The following is a 10,653-nucleotide window of genomic DNA, read 5'->3' on the forward strand; positions in this document are numbered from 1 at the left end:
TGGTCATTCTGTGATTCTGTTTGAAAATAAGTTCTCATCGTTGTGTTGTAACTGAGGATGGTCTTTTTTTTTTTTTATGTTTACTTGTTTAGAACCAGAAAGCAGAACGGCAGGAAAAAAAACTACAGATGGAAAATTACTTTCCTTACAATTCAAATTGGTAACTTACGTAGCTATTACAGATTGGTCTTTTACTGAAGTGCTGTAGGGGCCTGGACAGGGAAAATCCGAAGGGAAATCTCTTACAGACTGTCAGATTTATGAGTAATTTTGTAAGGATGCCAGTTTTTCTCACTAAAATGGATTTCTCATGCCCCACTCTCTCAATTGTTGACTTTTAAATATGCAGGTTTAATTTTGCTTTAAGAATAAATTAAAAATACTACTAGTAGGATCATCATGGTACTCAGCTGAGGAAATAACTTGTATGTGTTGGATGTCTCCCTCATTTTCCCAAGTAGGATTTCTTCTGTTTATCACTGATAAATTCTCTTAAATTATTTTTTTCAGTACAGTGGATGGCAGGTGGATAATGACTGAGTTCTGGAGCAATCTATTACTTAAAGTAAATAAATAAAGCTCTCTGAGCAGGAAAGAAAAAAAACAGTAATTCAAGTTTCCTCTGAATCTCTCCATAAATGTACGATACTATAGCAAGAGTTGCACTAAAAGCAAAGATCATAGTCTTTCTTGGTTTCTGATCCTAGTCCAAAAACAGCAAATAAAATTTTACTCTTACAAGTGTCTTAAAGCTTTCTGAATCATAGCATCTGCTTCATGATAAATGTGAGTACATTTAGTTCTTATTTTTTAGCTGACAGTAATGTATTAAAAAGTAGTCTCCTTTTTCTTGCCTGAGTCACCATATTGTCTGATTTCCAACCACGCACCCAGATTTATACATTTGAAGATAAGCTAGCACTGGCAGAAGGGTACTGGGTGTCATGCCAAGTTCTCAGGCAAAAAAAAATTAAAACTGTAGAATGTACGTGCAGACTTGATGACCTTAGCTTGTGCTCTCTTAGAAGTGCTTCAGTTCCTGTATAGTTATTGTATTGTCTCCAGAATTCATGAGAAGATCTGAGCTAGCTGCAACTGAGAAATGTTGAATCATAACTTGTTGGCAGGATCTCACAGCCCTTGCATCTATCAGAGCACACATCCTGCTATCTTTCAACATCTTGTGCTCATTACTGTTGTTTTCAGATAGAATTTCTGCATGAATTGAATAACAGATTGTCACTTTATGTACAAGAACATATGCAGGCTTACTGTTGGTCTCATCCTTACTTATTTCATACGTAAAAACTGTACTACAGTTTGAGGTGATTAGCATGGAAAAGTAGGCCCTGGAAATATATTACACTGTTATCATACTTTCCTTGATTCACTGTATTTCAAATGTAGAATCTGATAAGTTTACCATACATTTGAAAGGGAGGTTATCTGATCATGTACCGTAGCTGTAGCTCCAGAAGTGGCTTGGAAAGAGGTAGGGTCTAACTTGAGACAGAAACCTTTATTTTAAAATGTATTTGTATGTATGATAGCTTAAGGAAGCTATTTCAGGTTGTGAAATGAGAAAAGGAAAATTAAACCTTCTTATTTATACCGTTTTGGATGGGAGCAAAGCTTTGAAGATTAGTGTGTTCATCATAATGTCATATTACACAGTGATTTTTAATTCCACAAAGTTAGAATTGGGCCACAGAAATCAAGTAAATCTTTCTAATATTTTTCTGTCATTCTCACCAGGTTTCCAGAATAAAAATAGGGTTGCAATCCTGGCAGAACTAGACAAGGAGAAGAGAAAATTACTTATGCAAAACCAGTCTTCCACAAATCACCCTGGAGCCAGGTATTTTCTGTTCTTAGACCTGTGTGGATATCACTCATTAAATTGAAGGGCGGGGGGGAAAGAAATTACAGAGCAAGCTGTAAACTTACTTAAACAGTTACCAGTAGTGTTTGCTAGCCATCCTCAGTAATCAGTCAGAGACTCTTTGCACACTAGGACCACATTAATATTTAAAGTTGTTCACCAGAAGTGAATTTTGGCTTACTTAATTTCCATTTGAGAGGGAGGGAAACAGGTATGCTTGCTCAACTAAAGTCTATCTTAAAGAATAATTAGGGAATAAGTACCTAGAAAGCATTTAATATTATAATTAATATTAATAAAAGCTAAAATGCTCCAAGGAATGTAGGTAGCATGCTATAAACTTCAAGGTACTGTCTAGAGTACAGTTCTAAAAGTGAGTTATCCCTGCATACAAGACAAAGTCAGTTCATACTACTTCCAATCTTTTTGAAATAGAGACTGTGTTGTAAGGATGGTTCTATTAGGTGTTCATTAGGTGTAATGATCTAAATTAAATTTAGAAGCTTTTGTCAAGATGTCTCCTATTTAAGGAAGAGAACCTACAGATTTTTGTCTTGAATCAGTAGCTGGAAGATCTCACATCAGCTGACACGAAGAAATGGAGAATGTTGTGCTTTGGGGTCAGCATGAAGCACATGCAATGCCGATTCTAGACACAGTTTTACATCCGATATCTGTGCAAGAGTTAGATATTCTGAATACAGACTGAGTTCTGCTGACACTTTCTTGAAGGAGACTCTAGATCACCTTTAATTCTTCCTTGCTGTGTGTGGAATATTTGAAATCACCTCAGCTAGATCTCTTCCGTAACTCAGTACACAGGTATGATTCAAATGCAACTACTGGTTTGGGAAGAAAATAGTCATACCATTGTGTACAAACACCTTCAGACAAAAATACTTCCACTCTTCACTGCAGGTCCGGCAAGTTTCAGGAGTGGTTGTTTGGTTTCTTTTTTATTTATTGAGATAAACATTATGCCAGTGAGTGGAATTAGAGCCTGCTATTTTCAAAGGGGACAGAGCAGCAGACACACTCTCTGCTTTGGCATGGTGGACTGACTGATGCATGGTTTTTGAGCCACTTTCAATTCTGTGGATGGAATGTTATGCTATGGGCTTTGAACCATGGAGTCAGCCAAAATAAGACCATGGAATTTCTGCAAATTTGGTAGAAAAAAGCTACATGTATGCAAACATGTATTATAGCCAACACAGCCTGTATAAGTGTGAATGAGGCAGCTGAGCACAAGGGAATCCTCTCTCTCAATTCAGAAAGTATATCAAAAAATGTCAGCTTATGACAAAACCTCAAAACAAAAATCATACTAAAAAGTTAGAGGAGACAGAATTGAATGCAACAGAAACACCTTCAATATAAAGTGAAAATATTATCTTTTAAATGAAATGAGTAGTATTTTTTTCCAGCAGTGATGCTTATCTTCATTTTTGTCATGAAATATGTTTAAATGATTTCTGGCTTACATTATACTACTTTAGGTGATCTTACACTTAGATCTTTTTCAAAAGCAACCATGCTCATGAAATATTACGTAGCAAATCAGCTGTTGACATCATTGCTGCTAGGAGAAATCAGCTCATGAGTTTCCTTGGATCCCTTGTTGTTCTTCATACTTCTGTTTCTAACTGAGTGGAGCTGGACTTTGAGCACCAGTATCTAGAGCCAGTTTGAGAGAGAGTTATCAGCTGCCTTGTATTACAGCTCTAATGGGCATCTTCACTGATTTTTATCTGGAGGATGACTGTGCATTTTAATATATAGAGTGAGGGAAAACATCTGCTTTTTATTTCTTATGTTCGCTTAGCGAGTTGAATTAGTCTCAAGATACAAGAGCAAAATAAATCTGCTTATAAACTTTAATTTGAAACCTAATATAAGCTGCACTGACGTAAGCAAAATCAATTTTGCGTACCCTAAGCTGTTGTAATTGTTTTGGTTATGTTAATAGGAAGCTTTTTTTACTACAAGCAGTGAACGTGCTGTCCAAGAACTGATTCTTACGCTGAGGATTGCAGAGCTCCTGTTAGTGCTTCTGTTCATAAAAATGATTTGGGACAATCACGGAGTGACTGAGAAATGGTGAAAACACAAAGCTGCAGTTCTGAAAACTGCTGATGATTATATCCCACTTGTTCCACTGACTTCAGTGGGACTTCACCACTGGGCAAAATCCACAACAGGCTTCAGGACTGTGAGCCTTCCAGGTTTAGTTTGTCATCTGTTGGTTTTGCTAGGTCAAATGATACAGCTGTGATGATCTCTGTACTTTCCCTGTCTTACTTAAGTTAACAAATAGCAGTTTTCCAATTAATAGTTCAAGTCGAGCCGTGAGTCAAGTAAATCCTAAGATGTGGAGGTTATGGTAGTTTAATCTATGATATAATCTTGTTCTTTTTTGCAGCATTGCACTTGCACGATCACCTCTAAACAAGGATTTCCGTGACCATGCTGAGCAACAGCACATTGCAGCTCAGCAGAAGGCTGCACTGCAGGTAAGCTAATACAGAAGGGTTCCATTCAGTTTAGCTCTGTTTCAGGCATGCATCCCTCCAGAGAGCAGTCCTGCTCCTAGGGAGAATGAAAAAATCTTTAGCAGATAGGTTTCACACAGTTGTCACAACTGAAGTATTGTCTTTTGTTCTGAAGTTCTGTCTCTTGTCTCAGTATGGTTGGGGGGTTGTAACATATAGCATAATCACAGACACTTTGTACATCTCTGTCAGTTTCATCCAGTTTAGAAATGTCTCTTGAACTGTAGGGAGAGCACAAGTGGTACAGATTTCCTTCTTTGAATCTGAGGAGGTGCCAAGTAAATACCCTGCAGTTCTGAGTGATACAACAGAAGACTTGGGAACCTGAGTTTTACATTTACAGACTATCTTGCTCATGTTGCGTGAGGTTGATTTCAGTGTTGAAATTGGAAATTGAACAAGAAAGTCAGTGCACAGCCACTTGTTTTCTTGCTGTTCCAACATGACTTGACAGAGAGCAGTGGGAAAAAAATTGGAGATGCAAAACTAACAACCCTGTTTCTGTATTTTATGTGTTGTTGTATTTCTTTTAACTGTTAAAAGCCACAGATTGCCTAGTCCTTCATCCAGAAAGGACTGTATAGGATTGTACAAAGGCTGTCTAGAGCCATAGGCAGCAGATGTCCCCTTCCTGTGAGCAAGCATATGTACATCATTTGAGTAGAATGCTGATGTCCTAGAAGTGTGTGATTGTATGGTGTTTGTACATGCAACCTCAGGTTGAGTGACACTACTGATGCACCCTTCTGGTATACAGTCACATGTAACATCAACCATGTACCTAGACTTGTGAGTTGATTATTGATGGGAGTGCAAGTGTGAGATCTTTGAGAAGAGTGGCCAGGAGTTCATTACCACTGGGATTTCAAGAGAAGAGAGCAGTAGAGAATGGCCAAGTTAATACAGCTGATGAGCCCTTCTCAAATATGTCTGATTTAAAGTGGCATTATTAAATTGGAATATCAGAGCATAAGAGCAGACTGGGAGAAATACTGCTTAGTGCTGCAGAAACTATAGTCTTGAATTGTATCAGTGCTACAGGGAGTTGTCCTTTAACAAATATTTTTCTTCTTTCAGCATGCACATGCACATTCCTCAGGATACTTCATAACTCAAGACTCTGCATTTGGAAATCTTATTCTTCCTGTCTTACCTCGACTTGAAGTGGAATGAGTGATGCTGTTTCTCGGAACTGTGGAGTCTGATTCTAGCCATAGCAGGACTGCCTGACCTTTTAATTCTTTTATTTTTGACTCTTAAATCCTTAAATCATTCGGGATTCTTGTGGTTGCCTTTGGAAGTGCAAACTCAACTAATGAAAAAGCAGTGTTCTTGAACAGAGGTTTTATTTCGTATTTCAGGCTAAGGTCAAACATAAGACCTCCCTGGTGTGTCAAGTGCATGGTGCTTACTCATATCTTCCTTTTTAAATAAATATCCAAACCAGAGTCATCAAGAGATGTACACAATAATAAAGATCATAAGTGCTGACCAAGTATGCAAGTACCACTTTTTCTACTTTGATGAAAAAGAAAGACACTTTTTTTCTGTCAAAGCAGACATGAATTTATTATGCACGTCAGTAAGTCACCTTTTTTTAATTGACATGCAGGAACATTACTGGTATAATGCTGTTTGCTGTTACAACATTACATGGTCTTCACAAGTCCTTTGTTGTAGTGTACCTACCTCTTTATTTTGTGAACTATGAAAATGAATTAAAGTCACCAAGAAGAGTGGAAAAAAAACAATTGTTTCAAGCAGTCTCTCAATAAAATAAAAGAATCCTCTAATTTCAGATTGAAAGTGTGCAAGGACATTTCAGATCAAGGATCAGGGAGTTGTGTCTTTTTCAATACTTCAAGTGTGTTTTGTCTTTGCTTTATTCTTTGCCTTTTTTATTTGTGATAACCAACTGCATCTCCATGCTGAAGGAAAATGTATTGCTCTTAATTTTGTGATTGTGGTTATGCTACCAATATAAAGTATCTTACAGTGAAAAATAGTCCTTACATAGCCATTTTTGTGTCTTCACAGCTTTAGTAATAAAACTGTACCTTGATTGTTTTTCCTATGGAGGCAAGGTTCAAGAAACAAAAAAGAGAACTGAGGTGAAAGTCAGCAGTTAGAACACATTGTTAAATTGATGCTCATTTGAAGCACATCTGTCTTGTGCAAAAACCTTAGCTGTCCTGTCCTGGGGTTGTAGAAGTGATTTCGGGAGCGTGGACAGCAGATAAGAAGTGCAGAGAACAGTCTGCTGAAATACTAAGTGGCATTGCAGGGTATCTTTTCTCTGTCTGAAGGAGATTGCCTCAACCTGGTGAGCATTACTGAGTTACAGGCACTATTAAGAATTCCATTTCTTATGTGTGAGAGCAGAGCAAGGGCCAAGAGATCGGTGAAGGTATGAAGGAAATGCCACCACTTCCATGTATATCAGCTGAGTATGGAGCTGTGCAGAAACTGTGATGTATTAAAACTCTTTTAAAAAGAATCGTATGGAAGAAGTTTGATAGGGCTTAAAGATGTTAATTGCATATCAGCTATGCATCAAATGCATCAAAAGCATCAAATGCTTTTTGAGGGATTTGATGTGGTGAGTCATGGGAATGATTATGGTTTTTATGGATGCAGAAAATAATGGTAGAGAAAAGGGTTTTGTCATTTCTGTTTTCAGTGGAAGGGTCTCTCTAGGTTGTTCTTTTTTTAATTACGAAGAGTAATTTCACCACAAAGTTGTTCTGACCACTCAAATGATTCATCAGTATGAGCTGAACACGCAGAGGCTTTGGAGAAAAGGATCTGGTAATCTGTGTGTACGGAAGAGGATGAATCATTCAAGGCTTGGAAATACAAGGTAAAGAAGGTTAAGTAGATACAGCAAAAAGTTTTGATTTTATTGTTGTAGATGTGTCTGAAAAGCAGCCTGTACTTTTCACATTGAAGGACTTTTCTGTTTCTTTGAGAAAAGTTATGAGTATCTGCTTTCTTTGGAAACGATCATTGCTGTCAGTGTTGGTGTACAGACTGCATACGATCCAAGCAATGAAGCAGTTTCTCCTTTGTGAAACTAGTTGCTCTACAGAAGTAGCTTAAACTTGCTGACTGTGTTGTTTTCATCTCAGGTAGTGAAAGATCTGCTTTTGGACATCTGGGGACTGACTCAGAGGTAGCTGAAAGAGGGAAAAAAATTGACGCAAGTGTTGTAATATTTTTAAACTGTAATGCCTAAAATTATTCTATGTAATTGTGATGCACTTGTTGATATATCTAGATATAATTAACTGTAAGAGATACAAAAGCTATATGTAGAAGCTTCTGTCTTAGAAACCACCCTCTAGCAATTAGTGTCAGTTGCATCAATTTGTCTTGGCATACTTACTTTTTCTTTTCCACTACTAATCAGTATTAGAATCATTAATCTGTATCTGTATGTAATCTCCATAAAGTAACCTCAGCAAAAGCTTTTCTACTATTGAAATTGACTGCATGTTCCAATTCCAGTCAGTAGTAGTTAGCATATATACCTGCAGGAGGACGTGCCTGGGCTGCCATGCATCTGGCAGCATCCATTACCATGGTCACTTAAAAACAGGAGGCTTGTAGTCTGGTGCAGATCAGTTTACTTAAGAGCACTTTCACACATGTAGTGTGTGAAACATTTTTATTTCATTTGCTGCAACATTAATTATTGTTTCCAATTAGCATGGTTTGTTGATGTAGAGTCTTATCAGAGCCTTTGTATGCTCCAGGTGCTGGATAAGAGCTAGCCCTGAAAATGAGTACTCCTTACACTCAACAGCTATCATCAGTGAGCACAGTGAGGTTGGGGTTAAGTGATGCCAAGAGCCATAATTTGTCCAGATATAAAGAAGTCATGAACTGAAGCACTGAAAGAACTGAACCACAGCTCCTATCTTTGTAGCTGTCTGCTCTTTTTCTTTTACTGAGAAACATTCCCCTCCTCATGTTTTGAGATACTAAAGTCATTCATCTTCCTATCAATATAGGCTGGAAGATGTTCAGGTTTTAACACAAGCAGCCTGATCTGTACAGCCACATGTGGTTCCTCCAGGATTTGAGTTTCCAGTTTTTATTAATGTTTTTCACTTTAATGATGTCCCAGAAGCAAAGTTATAAAAGTACTAGAAATTATTAGAAATAACTTATACCCCCTTCACATTATTAGAAAGAAATTATGCCCTCTGATACCTCTTACTGGGAACTTCCTACTTGTTTTGATGCGTGTTCAATCTGTTAAAATAGCCAAATGCTACTTCTGACATATTTTCAGATGCTTTTTCAGTATGTTACCTCAATCCTTACAAGAGGAAAACTTAAGTTACTGTTATTCATCTTCAGTTCTGCTGATGGAGAAGAATACAGGGGGGTTGCAATGCAGGAAGGCACTCAGCCCATGGAGCTGTGGGGATTTCATGGGAGGCACCACCTGGAGACTTCCTCCACATCCCACACTAGGAGCTGGCTCATCTCCCCTCTCCTGGAAGATCCTGAACTCTTTGATTTTTGGTTTGTCTCTTCTTTCTTGGGCAGCTCTGTGCTTGTGAGTGATTTTTTTCTTTTCAGTTTTGTTTTCCCCAGAGGTAAACACGCTGCTCTCCAAATGGAGCATCCATCCGAATGGAGCTCACTCCATTTGGGTAAATGATGAAATAATCTGTGGAACAAGGACCTGACCCTGGGGCTTCCACAGGCCAGATGAGAGCCAGATGCAGAAAGTGACATAGCCAGCTTTGCTCTGAACCAGGGAATGAATAATATTCATTCTCCCAACGGCATCATTTCCAAAGAGAAATGTTACAAAAAGTGGGTCTAAAACGTGTTTTTATGCATGTTCAGACATAACACCAAACTGCAGTGAGATGCAGAGGCCAAATCTCCCTCAGTACCTTATACCTGAGTTCATGTTCTGCTCTTCTCTCATTCACGGGACACACACCTCCATCAGAGATTCATCACCTTTTGGTTCTACAATGTTTTCAGTATATATTGTTCATTCATTGAAAGACGTCATAGATCTATTTCTCAGTTTTGATACTCATAGCAGTGAGTATCTCCTCCCCCTCTCCTGCCATTACCTGTCTTTCTTTCCTATAAGCTGTTCCTTGCGGTGATGATTTCAAGTGGCAAAAGGGAATACAGTGATGGGGTTTCCTAATGCACAAAGTATAGTGTGAATTATACACCCTTCTTTATGACAGCCAATCTGATTTCATAAGTAACTCCATAAATAATATTTACAGTGCATTACCAAATGCACCTTGCAAACCCATGTAAAAATGACAGCTTTTAGAAACAGCCCTTTTCCAAGAGGAACAAAGCAAATACTGTGAATCACTGCTGTGATTCTTACCAGTCTGATGTGCAGTGTATTATTTACCAGCAAGCATTAGCTTTCCTTTCTCTCATATTGTTGAGAGTTTTTATTTTCTTTCACATAACAACTGGGAATAGTGTCTTTAATTCTTTTGTGTTCAGCATCTATATTTGAAAAGAATAATAGATAAAGGAGGAATCATCCCTTGGTGGCTTCAACATCCTAGCTGCAGGTGAATCAGTTGGGAGATTTTACTCTCATCACGAGTCAGATGGTGACTGACAATAACACCGTGGTGTTCTGCTTTATTCTGACCTGTCAGGGAAAGGTGAGAACTTCTAACCTTGCCACAGAGCACTCCTCGCACGAAGCCTGTTTCTTCTGTGTGCAGACCACCTATGTGCAGACCTCCTCTTTGCCCAGGAGGGCACCGTCCCTGCAGGCCTTAAGAGCCGTGTAAATGAGGCACTGAGGGACATGGTTAGTGGGCATGGGTTGGGATTGATTAGATGATCATAGAGGTCTTTTCCAACATTAATGATTCTATGGTTCTGAGCTCCTTTGACATGTTTCTTTCCCCAGGTTTGTGGGAGACTATTGTCATGCAATGTGCTGTTGCTTTCCTTACTTAACAAAAATGTAAACCGAGCCACAGAAGGGAAAAGTGCCTTGCTTTTCTTCAAACTTCCACATACCAGTGGGTGATCAATTTCCTTCTCTTCCTTTCAACACATGCCGAGTGCCCGGTGTCTCATTGCACTGCACCCATTCCCTGGGCCTAGCAGATCAAAGTGGCAATGCATCTCAGAAGGAAACAAAGTTCCCTGCACTCCACATATCCTCGTTACTGCAAGCCTCCTCGGTGGCAATGTAGAAAT

At 38.6% G+C, this 10,653-nt stretch overlaps 1 protein-coding gene across 1 annotated transcript; it reads left to right on the forward strand.

Moving 5' to 3' along the window:
- Positions 1–1,707: 1,707 nt before the first annotated feature.
- INIP (INTS3 and NABP interacting protein) lies at positions 1,708–6,439 on the forward strand. The gene is made up of 3 exons (XM_010726120.3): positions 1,708–1,858; positions 4,305–4,395; positions 5,512–6,439. The coding sequence occupies exons 1-3, from the start codon at positions 1,821–1,823 to the stop codon at positions 5,605–5,607; spliced, it is 225 nt and encodes a 74-aa protein (XP_010724422.2). The 5' UTR covers positions 1,708–1,820; the 3' UTR covers positions 5,608–6,439.
- The last annotated feature ends 4,214 nt before the right edge of the window (positions 6,440–10,653 follow it).

Source organism: Meleagris gallopavo, chromosome Z (assembly GCF_000146605.3).
Source record: "Meleagris gallopavo isolate NT-WF06-2002-E0010 breed Aviagen turkey brand Nicholas breeding stock chromosome Z, Turkey_5.1, whole genome shotgun sequence".
Lineage (NCBI taxonomy): Eukaryota > Metazoa > Chordata > Aves > Galliformes > Phasianidae > Meleagris > Meleagris gallopavo.

Coding starts and splice junctions, on each gene's coding strand:
- INIP (XM_010726120.3), top strand. CDS start 1,821: ATGCAAAACCAGTCTTCCACAAATCACCCTGGAGCCAG. Junction 1,859..4,304: donor ACAAATCACCCTGGAGCCAG/GTATTTTCTGTT, acceptor TCTTTTTTGCAG/CATTGCACTTGCACGATCAC. Junction 4,396..5,511: donor AGCAGAAGGCTGCACTGCAG/GTAAGCTAATAC, acceptor TTCTTCTTTCAG/CATGCACATGCACATTCCTC.